Below are 20716 nucleotides of genomic sequence, written 5' to 3'. Positions count from 1 at the left end.
CTCTCTAACTTTATGCCTTGATCTTCCTTATAAACATAGTAACTTTCTACAGTCAAGCTTTTTTTTATGCCTTTTTTTGTGACTTGGTATTTTTATGAGTTGGGCTCTGGCCATTGCACTGCCCCAGATTTTTATACTGAGGCTCTGAATCATACTGGTGGCTTTCACTGGGCTTCAGGGCTTAACTGCTTGCTTTCTCTTTAGAGCAAGCTTCCTATCTGACTGGTATCCAAGGTTTGGTCCTCCCTTTTGGCCTCCCCTGGGTGTGGGCTGGCTATACTTAAAAGAGTCTTTCTGGTGGCTGGCCCTGGAGGAGGGATCTTATTGCTGATCTGTTAGCATGCCCTAGAGGCGTAATTCTGTTACAAATCTGCTTGGGGGGGAGCCTGCTGCTTTGTTGCTATGGCTAAGGTAACAGAGTTATTCTGCTAGCAGGCCCTTAAGGAGCAATTTTGCTGCAGATCTGCCCTGAGGGTGAAACCCACTGCTGCTGATTTGCTATGGAAAAAGTCTCTGGGTTGGTAGACCCCAGGGGCAGGAACTTGCTGTTGCTTAGCTTTGGGTGGAGCTTCACTACTGGTCAGCTATGGGGTCAAGTCCTCCCTGGTGGTCTACACTGGGGGTGGGATGGCTAGCAAGGGTCCCTGCTATGCTGCCCAGGCTGCTCACTTGCCTAGGGGGCTGCTGGTTTGCAGGATTGTGGAACCTCACTGGTGGATTGCCCCAAGCTTGGAGACCTACTTCAGTCTCCCTGCTGTGAGTCCAGAAGCTGCAGCTGCTGCTCGGGAACCTTCTTCCCTCCTACCCAGGTAAGAGAAACTTTTTCCTGCTGAACTGGTAAACTGCTTCCCTGTTCCTGGAACAATTCAGAAATTGTTTTCTATTGGTTTGAAGGGGAAATTTAGGAGAGCGCCAGTGGGTCCCTTCCTCACTCTGCCATCTTGGCACCAGAAATTGATGGAAAATATTTGAAAGCACTAACTGTATTCTGGAACTGTTTAAACTATATTATATTTAAGCTATTAAAGAATAAAAATATGCATCCTTAATATCATATATGTATCAAACTCAAGGGACAATGAAAATATTCTTGTTATTCAGTCATTTTCAATCATACCTGGCTCTTCATGACCCCATTTGGGGTTTTCTTGGTTAAGTTATTGGAATGGCTTGCCATTTCCTTCTCCAGCTCATTTTACAGATGAGGACACTGAGGCAAACAGGGGTAAGTGATTTTCCCAAGGTTACACAGCTAGTGCCTGCAATTAGATAATGAACTCAGGTTTCCTAACTCCAAGAGCAGTGCTTTACCCCCTGTCACCTAGTAGTCCAAAAATATTTATTTTTGGACAAATTAAACAAATAAAATGAACACGTAGTCATACCAGGAATTCAGTAGTTTTAGACCACAAAATGGAATGGAAGAAAAATCAGACATGGCAGACACAAAGAAAATCTTTCTTCTTATTGCATGAGTAATCCACAGACATTTTCTCTTCAAAAGCATTGTTGGGGCAGCTAGGTGGCACAGTGGATAAAGCACCAGTCCTGGATTCAGGAGGGCCTGAGTTCAAATCCAGCCTCAGACACTTTGACACTTACTTAGCTGTGTGACCCTGGGCAAGTCACTTAACCCTCATTGCTTCCCGCCCCACAAAAAAAAGGCTTGTTATATATAGATATCCAGTTACTTACCAAAGTAGCTTCAAATGCATAGAGGAGAACTTCAATCATTTTATTGGACAATGATCAACTATAAAATTCTTATAGAAACCAAGATAATATTTATAAAAATACGTACTTGAAAGGGGTGTTTGTAGGTTCAAGCAAAGCTTTGTGGCGAAGAATTGCAGGACCTGCTGACAAACTATCCTCAGAGGTATGAATTGAAATATAATTTTGAGGTGGCCCACCATGTATTTCAAGTCTTCGGAGGAGGACTTGCTCCCAGCACTGAAGAGCCTTTAAAACTGCATGACATAGTGGTGAGCTAACTGGAAGCTCTAAATAGAAAACAAAGTAGCTCTATTTACTCTTTAATCCTTCAATTCCAAAAAGGGCTTTCTGACATTAATACATGTTCTTTGCAAAAATCAAAGAGTTTTAAAATGTTTATCTTTGATATTTATAGTATCCAAAAAATAGTTAAATATCTTAAAAAACTACAAAAAGATAATCTAGGATCACATCATGGACAGCCAATAGTAAAGGAAGCAGATCAAATAAAATTATGACTTATCAGTAAATTATCATCTTTTTTCACTCTGTCCTCTGTGGTCCCTTTACTGGTTTTCCTCCCTAATACCTCTGTCTCTTTCACTTGTGGTTCCCAAGATTCTGATTTTGGTCATACTTATACTTTCAAATTTATTGTATTTATGCTTTCTACTCTCACAATTTTGACTAACGAATGGCTCTACACAAATAACTCTAAATCTTTATCTCCAGACATACCTTCATCTTTAGCTCTATGTTTACATTTTCCAATGCTCACTGTCTAGCTATTTGGACATCTTTCTGACAACTCATAAAGTACATGACTAGGATTCAACTCTCATATTTCTCCCAAAATGTGTTCTTCCTTCTACCTTCTCTAAAACAAATTCTCTAGTGAAAAATGATCTTTCCTTCCTTGGACTTTGAGTAATACTGTATTTGTGCTTGTGTACTTTTCATGAGCTATGTTATTTTTGTATAAGTTGGTTCTCCCTCCTACACTATAAACTCCAGATTCCATCTCTAAATTATTTCTGCATCTCTCCTAGTACTTTGCAGAGTGTTTTGTATATAGCAAGGATTTAATGTTTCTGTAAATTAAATAGGGCTCAATATAATTACTCATACAAGAATAGAAACAAAAATTTCTGAAATATTTATTAAATGGTTAAAAAGTTTGCTAAGATGGATTTGAAAAGCTATTAGTCTGTTCAGCAGAAGGGATCTAATCAGTTCAAGTAAGGATAATTATGGCTATTAAAGTATTTATTACCTGAGAGATCATGACCAGCCAATGGATAGAAAGTCTTCAAATTATGAAGCACCAACTGCACCATAGCCAATCGCATCAGTGACCAACTAGAAATAACACCAGTGAATTATTTATACATTTATTTATAATTTTAGAGGATATTAATAATGTTTTCTCCTTTTACTTAAAACAGTGCCTGCCACTTTGCTCTTTCTAACACATTATCATTTCAGTCTTAATCTGTTCTCCTCTATCTTGTTTTTAACCTTTCCTATAAAGGTTGAATTTCTTTGGCAGCAAAAAGAATTGGTTATAAACTATGTTTGATGAGAATAAATTAACTAGAAGTATGTTAACTAGGAGAGAATGAGAGAGGCAGCATTGCATAGTAGGGAGAGAACCATCCTTGGAGACAAGACTACAAGAATATCTGTATTTGAATCCTGTCTCTGACACAGAGGCTGTGTGACAATGAGAAAATCATTTAATCTCTAAGTAGGTTTGGCAGCTCCCAAGACTATATAAACTGTAGAACAGTCAATGATCTGCATTATTAGTGGGAATTTCCTTACCATAAATTCCCTAAATCAGTTCAATCACAATTTCTGGACCAAAAAAAATCTTTTTTTCCCAAGGAAAACAAAGTTACAAATAATAAAAAATCAAATGGGGGGCAGCTAGGAAGCACAGTGGATAGAGCACCGGCCCTGGATTCAGGGGGACCTGAGTTCAAATCTGGCCTCAGACACTTAACACTTACTAGCTGTGTGACCCTGGGCAAGTCACTTAACCCCAACTGCCCCACAAAAAAACAAAACAAAAACAAAAACAAAAACAAAAAATCAAATGGAAAATACTTGGTTATCTTATAAAATATTTGTATTTAAAAGGAAGAAGAAAAGGAAATAAGCCAAAGTAGTTAGAGGCTGATGCTGAAGGTCATAATACTAACAAAATAAAATATCACTCATTATTATAGTGTTGGATTAGAAAGATTAAATGTTTCTGGAAATATAAATATTGTTAAAAAACACTCTGCACATCAGTTATATTTGTACATTAGAGGAAAATAATGTGGATATAAGTAAAAGAAACAGAATATTGAAGTTCACATAGTGGTAGGTATTTGTTATAAACCTATAAATCAAGAAGAGAACAAGACATTCTTTGCTCAACCCACAAAAGCAGCTTTAGGTCACACTATTGTGGACTTCATCTAGATATCTTATATCAAAATGATTTTAGCAGGGCACAGATTATGAAATGAGTTTTTTGACTTGCACTCAGAAAAATTTTCTACTGTAGAAAAGAAAAGCTTAGGTTCACAGACTAGGGTTGAAAAGGACTTCAGAGATCATTTAGTCCAACCATGTCATTTTACACGTCATTTTAGACTATTCCTTGAAAATGATATACTGTTCCTCTCAAAATGCTAAGCATCATCAGGAAGGGTCCTCTGTCTCCTCCATCAGTATATGTGGGGGCCAGCTCCCACTATAAGATATATGTATATAAGGCTTTCTTGTTTTCTTTCCTTGGCTTTTATGACACTACATTGTTCCAGTTCTCCTTCTATGTCTCACTGGATCCACAATCCCAATCATTTCTTAGTAATCACTAAAAATATATCCCCGAGGTTCAAATAAGCCATAGCAATTCTAATTATTGTCAAATATGAATCTAAGGTTTTTTTATCTATGTTTAACCTTTTCAATCCTATAGTTGTAATATGTCTTAATCCTTATTGCTTTTTAAGACTTTTTGTAAGACAGCTTTTAAAATGTAAAATTTTGATAGTTGGTATACTCAACAATTTTATAACAAAAAAATGCTTGTTTTTCCTTATTATGTAAGGCTGACTTTAAATCAAAATGTCCATGTTAACATTCAATGCAACTAGTTACCCATATGACTTAATTTCATTTCAGTTTTGTGACCTAGGAGGCGTAGTTAAATGACTCAACTAAAGGGCATAAGGCAAGAATTGATCATAGAATTATAGATTGAGAACCAGAAGGAAACTTTATCCACGTCAACCACCTCATTTTATAGATAACAACCAACAAGAGTTTCTTCAGAACAGTTAAAGGAGTTAAAGATCATACAGGCAGTAAGTGATAGGGTTAGATTTTGAAACCAAGTTCCTCCAGTATAAATTTAGCATTCTGGTCACTATGCCACTTAGATTCTTATATCATGTTCATGTTTGGTTATCACACTGAGTGTATTTATTTTACAAAGAAATTTTGCTGAGAATTCATAGAAGGCAATGGGAATCATTAATAAGGCAAAATAGATTCCAAAAAAAGAAAGACCAAAAATCTTTTTAGTATAGAAATAAAAGGATAAGTGATCAATGTCTTGTGATCTCAAGGGCAAGGACTATTTTGTTTTTATTTTGCCTTTGTTTGCCTGTGTCCTGTGTATCACACATGGTAGGCATTTAATGAAGACATGTAAAAATAGATTTATTAGAATAGGATTTCTTAACTTTTTGTGTCATAGACTGAGACTCAGGATGGTCAGGCCTATGGACCCCTTCTCAGAATGTTTAAATGGATTTAAAAATATACATAGGATTACAAAGCAAAACAGTTATATCAAAATAGTCATCAAAATATGAAAAAAACAATTCTCAGACTTCTCAGATACCAGGTTAAAAACCTGTATGTTAGACTGATCAGCTGTTCTCAAGGTCTATGGATGGATCTCTCTTATCACTGGTGTGAGTACTCCTTCCACTGGTGCAGATCTGAATCCCTTCATAGACTTCCTATCCTTTGCAATTTCTGGCCATGTCCTTTCCTTGTGGGTCTAAGAACTGTGGGATTCTTAGACCTTTTGCCCTCATCTCCAACACTGTGCCACTTATCACTGCAAAAGACAGCCACATAAGAATAATAGTTGCTTTATATTTTTGTTTATTTCATTGGTTATTGTGGGCAAAAAACCCCCAAACTAAAAAAAAAAAAACACCCCCCAAAAAATCAACCCTCTTTCGATGATTCTATGATCTATGGTCACAGATCCTAAATTTTTGAGCTGGAAGGGACATAGAGCTCATCTAGTCTAGTGGCCTCCAAAATTTTTTGATAGCATGCCTGATTAAAAAAACACTGCTGATGTAACTCCAATATACATGTGCTTATTTATTAACTATATGTGTAAAATTATACTAATAATTATGGAATTATAAAGCTTAGATAAAATATAGACATTTAAAAAGAATGAGATAGTGATGGAATAATACAACTATTATCATGGAGAAAATAGGGAAGCACTGGAATTGAATAAGGAGTGACTCGATTAGACCTATGTTTTAGGAATATCACTTTATTAGCTGTAAAGGATGAATCAGAGAGAGGAAAGACTTGAGATACAAGAAGCATATGCTGAAAGAAGCATAGTCCAGCTGGTAGGTGATAAGGCCTTGAACTGGGAAGGAGGGGCAAGGAGGGAGAAGTCAGGGGTGTGGTTGTGTGAATAGGGAGAGGGGAATAAATGTGAAAGATGTTGTGGAGGTAGAAATGACAAGATTTGACAACTTAGTGTATGCATGGGATAAGAGAGAAAATGAAAAGTAACTTATAAAGCCAAGCTTGAGACTCTGGATGACGAGGGTGGTAGTGCTCTTAAGAAAAACAGAGAGGGGCAGCTAGGTGGCACAGTGGATAAAGCGGTGGCCTTGGATTCAGGAGTACCTGAGTTCAAATCCAGCCTCAGGCACTTGACAGTTACTAGCTGTGTGACCCTGGGCAAGTCACTTAACCCTCATTGCCCTCCAGGAAAAAAAAAAAAAAAAAAAACAGAAATTAAGAAGAAGAATGGATCTGCAGGATAAAAGTAATGAATTTTGTTTTGGACACATTAAGTTTGAGATGTTTACAAGACATCCAGTTTAAGATATCCAAAAAGCAATTGTGATGTAGGCAAGGGTGTACTAGAGTCAGCTTGTTTTGTTGTTGACTCTACAATCTTAATGAAGTGTGCCATTTGTACATTGGGGGCAAGGGGAGAAGCTGGGTGTTAAACAGTTACCAGCACATCACTGGAAACAAAACTGGAGCTTAGGAGAAAAAATAGGGATGCGTTTATGGATCTGCATAGAGAGAAAATTAAAAAAAACCACAGGGGTGATGAAGTCATCAAGTGAGAAAGTATGCAGAGAAAAGAAGGCCCAAGACAGAACCTTGAAGCCAACCCAAACTTAGGTCATGTGATCTGGACGATGAAGGAACCTGAAGAATAGTTGGAAAGGTAGTAAGAAAATTAAGGAAAAGCAATCTGAGGACAACCAAGAGAGGAGAGAAGGATGGTCAATGGGGTCAAATGCTACAGAAACATCAATAAAGACAAAAACAGAGAAAAGATGATCAGATTTTCAATTAAGAGAGATCATTGGTAATTCTGTAAAGAAGTTTCATCGAATGAGGAGTCAAAGAAAAAGAGTAGTTTAAGAACCTAGGAGCATTCCCCTCTATGTAAGTTCACTGAGCACAAAGGCTATTTTTCTCTTTGCATCCCAGTACCCAGCACAAGACCTGGTTTAATAAATTCTTGTTGGGTGATTAAATTATGCTTTCATATATGTCACTGGTATTTTAGTTGGGCAAATATACTACTGATTTTCAACATACATAGGGAAATAAAATAAATTCTGACTTTATAAATCAATTTACAAAGTACATCAAATGTATTATCTCATTGGATCATTACAATAAGCCATGTTGAAAATTATAATCCTCGTTTTACCTAAGTTATTCTCTCTTCTTCAATTCTTATTACAAAATTAGAGGACCTCAACATACAAATGCCCTAAAGCCATTATTTTAGTAAATTCCTATGACCTACTGTGTTGTCCCACTTGAAGTACACAGGTGATCATAATGACCTTGACGTCACCCCCTAGTGTTCTATAGCAATGTTCAAAACCTCCTTTATCTGATTATACTCTTTTTGTTCCATCTTTTCCTACTCCCTATGACTCCTAACTATGTCCTGGTTCAGGCTCTCAACTTTCTCTTGGACCATTGCAATAGCCTCAAATCCCCACTCAAATTCATCCTCCATTCATCTGCCAAAGTGATTTTTCTAAAGTGTAGGACCGACCATCTCACCTCAACTCCCATTAGCCCTCAATAAACTCCAATGGCTCCCTATTACCTCCCAGTTCTCTGTTTAGTATATAAAGTTCTTCTTATTCTTTATCCCTTTTCTCCTAACACATACACATTCTATGATTCAACCACACTGGCCTATTTGCTATTACTTGCATGACATGGACATGCCATCTCCCATTTCTCTACATTTTACTGGCTGTCCTCCCTGCTTGGAATGTTTTCTCCCTACTGCTCTCTACCTTTTTGAAGATTCAGTTCAAGTCCTATCTTCTGCAAGATGCCTTTCCTGGTTCCCCCAACAGCTAGTTCCTTCCCCTTGCTGTGTGTGTGTGTATCTGTGAATATATATAATTTATACTGTCTCCCTTATTAGGTAATAAAGATTAAAGCATAAAAACTATAAATTCAGAAGACATGGTCATCTTTGTTTTTACCCCCCCAGAACCTAGTATCTCTGATTCCTATAGTAATCTCCTTTATGTCATGCGTTTTTAATCTCTCCTTAGCCAGTGGTTCTTCAATTTTCTGCTTATAAACATATTCGGAACTCCACAATCCTCAAAACAAACAAACAATAAAAACCTTTTGCTCAACCTTTCCGCCCCATTTAGGTGATATATTCTTATTTTGCCCTTGGGTCTAAACAATCTTTTTTTTGGGGGGGGGGGGCGGGCAATAGGAGTTTAGTGACTTGCCCAGGGTCATACAGCTAGTAAGTGTCAAGTGTCTGAGAACGGATTTGAACTCAGGTCCTCCTGAATCCAGGGCTGGTGCTCCATCCACTGTACCACCTAGCTACCCCCTAAACAATCTTAATAAGTCTGATCACTCCTCTTCCAGCCACAGCAGAGCTTGTATTTATTTAGAATTTATGGATCTCAGCTGTGTGTGTGTGTGTGTCTCTCTCTCTCTCTCTCTCTCTCTCTCTCTCTCTCTCTCTCTCTCTCTCTCTCTCCCCTCCCTAATCCCACCCCAAAGTCCATATCTTTTACTGCCAGACTTCTTGAAAAAGGAATATAAATGTTTCCATATGTTCAATAGCCATTCATTCCTTGAAATCTGGCTCCCTTCTCCTTTTCTCTACTAAAAATTACCCACTCAAAGGTCAATAAACTCAAATTGCCTTGGCTGTCCCCTTAGCTCCTCAGGCATAGTTCTTTACCTCTGTGAAGTATTTTACCTGCTAACCACCTCTCTTTAAAGGTACTAACACTCTCCTGATTGTTTTACTTCCAAGAGTTTCTTTTCTGTCTATACCAATGGCTTTTTCCTTTTCCTGAACATTTATACTTAAGTGGATTTTCCCCAATGTGTTGTTTTCTAACATTCTATAATATGGTTGTGCACTCAGGAATGTATTTTCAATTGTAATTATTTGTAAATCAAAATTATATTCTCCTGCTACACTACTACTGACTGAACCCCTCCCTTGACAACCCAGGACTTTGCATATGGTACCTTAAACATTAAAGCTTCATAATACATTTTTATAATCCTGAGTTCCATGGAAGCCGGTAATATCTCACCTGATCTTTGTATCTCACCCTGTGCCTTAGCAAAGAATACTACAGTCTATATTAGATACTTAATTAATACTAGATGAATTGAATCCTATACGTAGTAATAGACATGCACACTAATAATAGTATATACATAGAAGAGTTCCATATAGTACCAACAAGAAATTTAAAATGGGAGGGATCACTTCTAGCTGAGGGAGATCAGAGAATGCCTCCTGAAATAAGTGGCACAGATAGCCCTGAAAGAAAGAAATGGTTTCAACAAGCAGGTTAAGTAGGGCTAGTCTATTTAATATGGGAAGGTATGTATGTATGTGTGTATATATGTATGTAAAAAGACAGGATGAAATAAAGGGGCAGTGAATAATCTTGCTTGATTAGAACATTGAAAGCCGCCACATACAGTGTGAATATGGTCCTCAAGGAGAGAAGACTATCTATCATAAGGAAGAAGGAACAGATTTGTTCTGCTTAGCCACATAGGAGAGAACTAAAGAGCAATGGTAAGCTGCAAATGAGCAAACTTGGTGAAAGGAAAAAATCCTGCATTGCCTCAGTAGGTTCCCCCTCCTATGAGTTCTTGGTCAGGTACAGGTTGTACTAGATGGCCTTTAATGTTCCTAAGATTCTGTGATTCTGTGCATGATGGGAAGTACTTTGAAATAAGCCTGGAGATAGAGCCACTGTGGTTAATTGAGCCCAATGGTGTTAAATGACAATACCCTGAAAGGTCTCTAGGTAAGAACAATTGCTACTTACTTGAAAAAGGCATAACCACAAACTAATAATGTATAGCTAAACACTGGTACTCAGCATTAGCCATTGGTGTCCAAATGCCTTTGGTGATGGAATTCACTTAGTTCTAAGACCTTCATGAATCATAATTCTTTAACCACAAGCTTCTCTGTTGGATGTCTAACAGGATTGATCCCTACTGTAAGAATCCCAGGCATCAGAGGCTGAGTGTCCGAAGCCATGGACAAGTCCAAGATATTGATCCACCAAAGACAACAGCATTGATATACTGGGGTCTAGATGGATGATTACTATTTGCTGTAAGAGCTCCCAGACTCCTGATGCTCTTCTTCAGTCGTAGAAAGTAGATATGGACTGGAACTTGATTATACAAGTCTGAATAATCTACCATAGCAATCTAAAAAGGCATCTATTTCACTTGAAGTGAATAGTCATACCTACAACTTTAACCAGATATCAGAGAGGAGCTCATTTCCTCAGGATACCCTTAAATATCAGTATAATGTGTTTGTATTTTACCTGATAAGGCGGCACCACCAAAGTTTCTGAGATGCAAATGATACCTATGCATTAAGAAGAAATGGGACCTATGCATTTTTACTCTGTGAGCAGTATGAAGAACAGACTGGAGAGAAGGGAGACCAACAGCAAGGGAACTAGACAAGAGATAATGGTATCATAAGGTAGACTCAGTGATGGTAATTTATCCAAGGAATATCACAGAAGTAGATACTAAAGGGAGGACGAATTTTGGAGTTAGGTCCAAGATAAGGAGGAAGATAAATTCAGTTTTGGAAACATTGATTTTGAGGTATTGATGCAGGTAGAGATATCCAATGACTAGACAGAAATGTGAGAAGGGAGCTCAGGATAAATTGGGCCTGGACCTATAGATAAATCATTTGCATAGAAACAATAATTAAAGCCACAGGAATGAAGGAGTTCACCACTGAGAGAAGGATCACATTCAGTAGATGGCAGTAGAAAGAGGAAGCAATGAAGACAAAGTAAAAATGAGACAGGAAGGAAGATAGTCAAGATGAGTGTCTCTCAATCTCAAAGGATTAAATGAATATCAAAAGGGTATGGGGTGGGGGGAGATCACAGAGAAAGGTCCTTAATTTAGCGATAAGGGACAGCATAAAGGTTTCTAAAGACTAGGCGGGGTATCAATAGTGTGAGTAATAGAGGATAAAAGGCAAATTACAAGGAATTGGGGCCCTAGATATTGAAAAGTAGAGGCAGAAATATAAACTGACTAGATTTCCTAAAATGTTGTATAAAGATTAAAAATCTTACATAAATGATTAAGTACTTGAAATTCTTTAGAAACAAAAATGTCCCAAAGAAACTTAAAATACATATTTTATACCTGTATGAATTTGAATTAGCATGCTCTTGGAGTTGATAATCTGAAGTTAAAACATCTTCATCACCATCCTCATCCTCATCATCACCACTTTCCTGACTCTCTTCTGAATCATATTCTGTTCTACTTTGGGAAGGTGGTAAAAAAGGCTAAAATAAAATTTTATAAAATTCATAATCCAAACATGTTAACCAAGACATCCAAATATATATCCAAACAGTTGTATTTTATGTCATTTAAAAAAAAACAACAAGACATTTCTATAGGCACTTCTATTGACAGCATTCAAAAGACATTCTGACTGGGATGGAGACATCGGTGGTGTGAGACCACTGGTGATATAAAACTATCAAACATTAGTACAAAATACCTGGCACGTAAGAAATGCTTAATAAATGCTTGTTGCTCCATTGTTCTTTGTGCTTTGGTATAGTAGTGTACCAAGCAATACATTTGTCTCCAAAACATGACCACGGTGGCCCTGAGATGTTTGCTGGTTCTTTTTCTTGTGATCCTTCTATCCTCTCACTATTGCTCTAAATATCCTCCACCATTTGTAGCTAAACACCTCAAAAAGGCCATCTACAATAGGAACCTCAACTTTCTTTCCTCTCACTCTCTTCTTAACTCCTTCCAATATGGCTTCCAACCTCAATTTTTGAAATAAGACTGCTCTCTCCAAAGTTACTAATGATCTCCCAATTGCCAAATCTAAAGGCCTCTCCTCAATCTTTTCTTCTTGACCCCTCTGTTGCCTTTGATAATGTTCATCACTTTCTCCTCCTTGACACTCTCTTCTCTCAATACCACTCTCTCCTGGTTCTCCGACCTATGTGACTGGTCCTATGTCTCCTTTGCTGGATCCTCATCCATATCATGCTCTCTAACCCAAAGTGTCCCTTAAGGTTTAGTGCCAGGTCACGTCTTCTTTTCTCCCTCTATACACTTCACTTGGTGGTCCCATCACCTCCCATGGATTTAATTACCAATTCTATGCCGATGATTTTTAAAACCACCTCTCTTGCCCCAACCTCTTTGCTGACCTCCAATTTTGCATTTCCAACTGCCCTTTAGACATCTTGAACTGTATATCCAGGGGATATCTTAAACTCAATATGTTCACAACAGAATTAATTATCTTTTGACCTAAACTCTCTCCAAGTCCCTCAGACTTGCAACCTAGGAGTCATCCTAGATTCATCACTCTCTCTCCACAGCCACCACCTTCCCCCCCCCCCCCATATCCAAGCTGTTGCCAAGATCTGTTGATTTCACCTTAGCAACATCTCTTGAACACAATCCTTCTCTCCTCTGATACTCCTACCACTTTACTACAGGCATTCATCAACTCATGCCTTGATTATTGTATACTGGTAGGTCTGTGTATCTAAAGTCTCTCCCCACTCCAATCCATCCTCCATTCAACCACTAACGTGATTTTCCTAAAACACAGGTCCATTCATGCCCACTCCCCACACCCAACCCCCCATAATAACTTCAGTGGCTCCTACTGCCTCAAGAAGCAAATACATGATGTCTGGTGTTGAAAGGCCTTGATAACCTAGCTCCTTCCTACTTTTCCAGTCTTATGCCTCAATCCCCAACACATATTCTTTGACCCAGTGACTGCCCTCTTGGCTGTTCTACAAACAAAATACTCTCTCTCTCAGCTCTAGTAATCTCTGGCTGTCCCCTATAGCTGCTCTGACCACTGATCTCCCTGGTTTCCTTTAATAAAAGTTCCAATTAAAATCACACCTTCTACAGGAAGTCTTCCCCATCACCTTTTAATTCCAGTGCTTTCCCTCTGTTAATTAGTTCCTATTTATCCTACATATGGCTTCTTTTGTATATAATTGTTTGCATGTTGTCTCCCCCATTAGATTGTAAACTCCTTGATGGTAGAGACTGTGTTTTGCCCCCTTTTGTATCCCCAGTGTTTAGCATAGTGCCTAGTACAAAGAAGGCACTTAAAGAAAGTTTACTAACTGATTGATTGGTTTTCTCATGGAGTTTATATATAGGTGAGAGCAGATAAGTCAGAACTATTATCTTTGATAAATATTCCCTGGGTGGTCTTTGGCATACCATTACTCTTGTATTTCTGGGAATAGGCAGCAGCAAAGACGGAAGAAATCAGACAATGACTGCTTTCACACTTAAGTTGAAGTACCCAACTTTTCTCCTAGGACAATTCCCAAGCAAATTTCCTTCCTTCCATTACTAAAGCTTGGTCTCTGAAAATTTCATATATTAGCATTAGTCCTCTCTTTTCAGGTTCCAACCACTCTATCCCCTTGACATTATTTCTACTTTTTTTCCCTTGCTTTCTCCACTTATGTAAAGTATATGTGCTTTATATCCTTTTTGTATCAATCAAAGTGTAAACTCCCCCTTTTGAAATTGCTAAAATCATAATTCATCAAGGTATTGGCTTTTATAAGAAGGTTTAAACAGTTTGGAAAGTGATCATGTTACATAAATATAAAATTTTCATAAATAGTCTACAACAACCATCTTTTAAAAAGTGTTCTGCTAAAATATTTAAAAATAGAAGCAAATGGAGTCTTGTTTTTAAATTAATATGAATACACAAATACTTCATGATCACTTTAGGTACCTTTGCTATGAAATAATCCCAGATACTAAGTTCAGGAGGAATAAATTTTTCCTTATAAGTCAAAGACTCCTGGTCTCCTATAGGTGAGGAAGAATTCTGTAGAAGGCACTCTTTGGAAGACACTTTTGATGGCCTAGATCGTTTGTGCTGTTTTTCATCATCTTCAACTGGAGAAGAAACTAAACAAAATTTAGGGAAAAAAAAGATTATTAGTAAAGGAGAAATACCATTTTCATGTTCAATAAGATTTAAAATGTATTTCTTCTTAATATGATCTAATTCTATTTCCGCAAAACAGTGAATACAAGAGGCAAAAGCTTCATATTATTTAATTAAGAAAACAGAAAGGGTAAAAGAAAGGGGGAAAGGGGGCAGCTAGGTGGCACAGTGGATAAAGCACTGGCCCTGGATTCAGGAGGACCTGAGTTCAAATCTGGTCTCAGACACTTGACACTTACTAGCTGTGTGACCCTGGGCAAGTCACTTAACTCCTATTGCCCCCCCCCCAAAATAACTTTCATGGGAATCTTATCATCATTCTTCTGTTCCTAGGATTTTGGGAAATGACCAATGCAGGACTATTAGGATTTCTTTTTAACTAAAGGTGGCTAGGAAATACCTTACCACTATAAGGAATTCCTGATCTCTACCTGAAGAGCTAATGCTGTCGAAGAAATGTGGATTCAAGGAAAAAATTCACTGGATGATTTAAGTAACTTCTTGGTCTTAGGTCAAAAATTTGTATTTTTAAGTGACCTTGGGCAAGTCACTTAAGCCCAACTGCCCCACCAAAAAAAAAATTGTATTTTTCATTAGCAAATGTGGAAAACAGTAAAGTAATATGAAAATTGTAAAAATCAATGTGCATGATGAAAAATAAAAGAAATGGAAGGGAAAAATGACTTTAGTCTCTGGCTTTATCTAAGCAAAAAAGAGCCTGCACTGTAAATAATTATAATAATTTACATAATTAATTTTTCCACTCATTTAAATATATTTTGTTATTTTAAAAATTATAATAAATTTCATCAAAACCTATTAACCAATCAGGAATGTCATAAGAAGTAGATGATCAAAAAGTGACAATCATTCCGTATCACTGTAAAATGACTTCCTTTTTTATGTCAATTAGTTTACTTACCTTTAAATAGGATGTAGATATTTGTGCTGTAACATAATTTATTCTATATTTTATTGTTTAGAGATGATCGACTAGCAAAACAGCATGCACATGCATTACTTTTTAGCAAAAACATATTAACTTTTAACATTATTATTAAAAAACTTAGGAATTAAGAGAGAATATGTAAAAAATTAGTATTATGGCACTAAATACAAAAGCTAAATGTTGACATTAATTTTCTTTTAAATAATTAGAAACATTTTAAAATGCTTGTTTTTATGTTTTTGGCTAACTTTGGTAACTAACCTTTGGCTTTAAATAGTCAGAAAATCAAAATTACCAGCAAGTTCTAGACATATTAAGATATATTCTAGAAGAATTTTACCAGATTTTAATTTATTAATGCATAATTATAATTTGGAAATGTTCTTTATATTCTCAAAATAGTTATCCTTAAGATGTAATATTATAAAAAAGAAAACCTACTTCATAAATGATTGCTTTTTCATGGATATAAAGATAGACAAAAGAAAAAATTCCTTACAAAATTTAACTTTTGTCAACAATGCTATTGACACATTTTTCTTCACCGTTAAAATATAATAACAAAAAAACTAAACTACATGTTAGAAGGCAAGTTTAGGAAGGCATTTATTTACTTTTTTTTAAGAATAAGCAATTCAAAATACAGTCTGTGAATCCATCTAAACAATGTTGCATCAGAAAAGAGACCGAATAAATGAAAATAGAATAATTTGATATGGTGTAAGGATAGTTAAGCATTTCCAAAATTGCTACCAACAATGATTTCTTTATACATTTTTGGCAAACAAATATAACCCAATAAAATGTTTTGGGAAGAAAACAATCATAGAATTTTGGTTTTGAAACATCTTAGTGATTGTCTAGTTCATCCTCATTTTAATGATGAATTAGTGGAGACCTAAACTAGGAAGACTAGGCATGGCTTTTCTTTCTTCAGATTGCCAAAGAAAAACTTATTCTTTAACTTAAGAATTACAAAAACTATTTAGGCAGAGTTCTCAAAAGGCTAGAATTGACTGAACTGATGTTTTAGCAATCAAATATGTGACATTTAATTTTTAAAAAAGAAAAGACCATTTGCCTCACAACATTAAATATCTGTTCTGACCTAAAGAAACTAAAATGCTGCTTTAGAGTTAAGTTCTACATAGAGTGGAGTATCCCAACGTCTAATTCTTTTTTCCCATGCCACAGCTATACCTCCAAATCACTTTATGCTATGCACAACTGCCCTTAAGCTATTTAAAATTTTGACCCAAATGTTGGTGGCAACAATTTGGCACATAGTTGGCCCAAAGTTCTTTGGTATATGCTTTTATATGCTGTGTATTTGTGGTACTCCTTCAGCAAAACATGTTACAAGATTATTAAAAGCTTAATATACTAATAGTGACAAGAATGAAATTAGTACACATGTAAACAAAATTTAGGGTAGAAACTATTAGACAACATGATTTGGGTGAAAAAATGTTTACCAGAAATCTGCAATAGACTAAGGAGAGAACAGAGAAAACATTTAGGCCTCATGCCTTAATTTCTTCAAATTCTAAGAAAATAGTACTCTTCAGAAGTAAAAAGTAGATTCCCCAGGCATTTATTTTGCTTTCATGTTTCCCAGGGTTTCCTCCAAAATCTTACTCTAATGCCTTATAGTAAATGGAGGGGTCTTCTCAATTTCTGATAGCTCTTAACAAACTGTAAAGGTTTCAGATACAAACCTAGTTGTGGATAATATGTCTTTTGTCCAAAGACTAGACACCAATGAAGTTCAGTTCAGACAAGTTTATCAAGGCACTGGCCACAGCAACAGTTTAAGAGCATTTATAAAGGTTTTGCAACAAATGGAATACCAATCCCAATTAAGTTACAGATCCTTGAAGTATTAAATTACTGAAATAGATATTATTTCTAATTCCAAATTCATATTGGAATTTCACATTTTAAAGTACACTACTGAGAACCTAAAGCAAAGTTGAACATTGCACAGGTTTAAGGAATTGTGATGTCTACCCCAATTTAGGAATACACAAATAAGTAAAGGCACTTGATAAAATTATTTGATAATCACTTAATCTAGGTTCAGGAACTATCTTGTCTTTAACTTTACCTTTAAGCCTACATCTAGCTTTTAAAGCAACAGGAAAGGGTAAGAGTTCCTGGAGAATGGAAGCACAGAATGACTGTATAACCTATGTCATTTCTCCAAAGATAGATTCGATGTATATTGCTACATGCAATATAAAGACAAAAGTTCTTTGCAAAACAGTAATGTCTTTCACCAAATTTATAGAAACATTTTTGGTTCCTGTGTGCAAATAAGAGACAAACACAGATGTTATGCCCTCCATCTGTTTGGGTGTTTATTGAATCACAAGGGTTCACCATGGTTTTCTTACTTGCTTTCAACTCTGATGGACTTGCTTTTGCTAGAACTAAGTAACTTTAACTTTACATCAGTGGAGAACAAGAAATGAATAAGAAGGATTGGATGTCATTAGACTGGATGATGTTAATGACTCTTGAAAGCACCAAGGAGTTTCACAGACTTATGTGGCCTTTTCATTATCCCGAAGGTAGCATCCTTCTTTTGGAGAGGGTAGATCTACTCATCTCTTAAAGAATAATGAGAGTGAGTAATACAAGAATATGCAAATGCCATTTTCACTATTATTCCTTCTAAGCTTGGTCTGAAACAATTTCTTTTCAATAGAATAAGAAACCTCCATAGCAAGAGTTAATGTTAATACATCTCTATTTATGCCTATAGTTGTGAACCAACAACATAGCTTTGTCTTCAACAAACAAGAGGCTAGAAAGTCAGACTACAGTACCATGAAAATCTGTCCAAAGAGTACATCTTTTCCCCTAGATGTATATATACCTGCACTCTTCTTTCCTTATTTTTCTTGCCATTTAACCCGTTCTCTACACTTTTATTTCCCTTTTGCTCACTTTCTTAAAATCCTAAAAAGATCTATAGTTTCAACATAGTACTCCCTTCATTCACTAACATAGTACTGAACCCTTAGGAGACAGTCTTAGGAGACTCCTTCCACTAATGTAGTATTGAACTCTTAAAAGATGTGCTTCTGTCCTCCTGGCCTACCCCCAATTCTTCTAATCTTCACATGATCAGCTATCCCTAGGCTCATACACAAAGTCCTGTTGATTTGGTAGGATCTGTAAGGGAATAGGCTCAGTTATCACAGTCTTCAAGAACCTAGACACACCTCCATACAAAAGGCATTGGAATATGATTGTAGGGGAAGTGTTCTCCTTTAAATGAGAGTCATTCAGAACTGATGTGGAATATTATTTAATGATTTGTTATATGATTGTATCTTCCCTATTTTTGATTTTAAAAGTAAACAAATAGGGGAGCAGCTTGGTGGCGCAGTGGATAAAGCACTGACCCTGGATTCAGGAGGACCTGAGTTCAAATCTGGCCTCAGATACTTGACACTTACTAGCTGTGTGACCCTGGGCAAGTCACCTAACCCTCATTTCTCTGCCCCCAAAAAATTAAAAGTAAACAAATAGGATATTTTATAATTGTCTCTTTAAAAAAGATCAAATTCAACTGCACTTGTAATTTTCTGCGTGTTCATGTATCTCAACAATCCCTCTTTTGAAAGTATTACTTGAGAGGGCAGCTAAGTGGCACAGTGGATAAAGCACCGACCTTGGATTCAGGAGGACCTGAGTTCAAATCTGACCTCAGACAATTGACACTTACTAGCTGTGTGACCCTGGGCAAGTCACTTAACCCTCATTGCGCGGGGGGCCCCCCCCCGCCCCACAGCCCCCCAAAAATATTACTTGAACTGTGAAAGCCAGTAGGTATCACTGCAGAACAAAATTCACTCTACTGGCATATAATATAGTGGCATTATAGCTACCACTTACATAGAAATCAAAGAAAAAGGAAAAGGACCCATGTGTACAGAAATATTTATAGCAGCTCTTTTTTTGTTAGCAAAGGACTGGAAATTGAGGGGATACTCATCAACTGAGGAATGGCTGAACAAGTTGTGATGTGTTGTATGTGTGTGTGTGTGTGTAACATGTATGATTGTGGTGTAATACTATTGTGCTAGGAGAAATGATGACAGTGATGGTTTCATAAAAACTGGGCAACATTCTATAAACTGATTCAATATAAAGTAAACAGAACTAGAAGAATATTATACATAGTAACAGCAATATTGTAATGACAATTAACTGTAAAAGACTTAGCTAATATTCTACACTCTACACCATTTGATTCTGAGACCTTAGTAAAATGGACAAGTAACCTTTGTTATACCATTGTGATCAGGAAAAAAAATTTCGAATCCTTGAAAAGAACCTCAATTATTACCAAATTTATTTTACCTTTTGAGCAGTGTAAAATGTGATTTTAAAAGTTAAAAACTTTAAACATTAGCTACTATGCTATGTAAAAGCTTTTTTTAAAAGTGAATTCCACAGTCAAAAAGAAAAAAAACCACCACAGGTTGAAAATATTAATCTACTGTGATCTATAATTTTGGCATATTTAAATAATGTAAATGACTAACTAAATGGGTCAAGGTATTCCATCTTCTAATCTGGAAAATTTTTTGGTGTACGGCTGCTATCAATAATATTCAGTATTTAATTTTTAAAATCTTCACAAATTGCTATGAGTAAAAACATCTGGATTTACAGGTCTGTATTTAGAGAGAGACAAAATATTAAACACGAGGCAAGCATACTTCAAAGGACTTCAATGACATTCCAACAGCATTCCAACACATGACATGCATACCACAAAGAGCCATACAACACTTGTTTTGAATTTCATTCACTGGGTAAATCAAAGTATAATAATCATAAATTTATGATTTTTGAAGGGATCCAGTAATATGAAATTCAAATTTTTGAAAATATATATAATAAAATGCTGAAATAATAAAAAGTGCTTTTGTGGTTTTGTTTTTTAAGTATAAAATATAAATCAGATTAAAGGAAAAATATGGATTTCTAACTGTTATAAGAAACAAATTTGAGCATTTTATGAGAAATATTACTGCTCAGGTAATATCCATTATCAAAAAAGTATCCATTGTAGTAAAAGATACAATAAAAATTCAACTATCACATAATTCCCCCCAAACATACCTGCACCATAGGATTTAGCTAATCTGAGAAATCTCATTACTCAAAAATGGCAA

At 36.2% G+C, this 20716-nt stretch overlaps 1 protein-coding gene across 1 annotated transcript in view; it reads right to left on the bottom strand.

Annotated features, from left to right (window-relative positions):
- DMXL1 (Dmx like 1) overlaps nucleotides 1-20716 on the bottom strand; it is a 162586-nt gene that overhangs the window by 48739 nt on the left and 93131 nt on the right. The window contains 4 exon segments of the mRNA XM_043985159.1: nucleotides 1802-2003; nucleotides 2990-3075; nucleotides 11737-11882; nucleotides 14354-14532. Of these exon segments, the coding sequence (XP_043841094.1) occupies nucleotides 1802-2003; nucleotides 2990-3075; nucleotides 11737-11882; nucleotides 14354-14532 (613 nt within the window).

This window comes from Dromiciops gliroides, chromosome 1 (genome assembly GCF_019393635.1).
Source record: "Dromiciops gliroides isolate mDroGli1 chromosome 1, mDroGli1.pri, whole genome shotgun sequence".
In the NCBI taxonomy this organism is placed as follows: Eukaryota; Metazoa; Chordata; class Mammalia; order Microbiotheria; family Microbiotheriidae; genus Dromiciops; species Dromiciops gliroides.
Note: the sequence above shows the minus strand (reverse complement) of the source record. Positions and strands in the feature narration are given on the sequence as shown.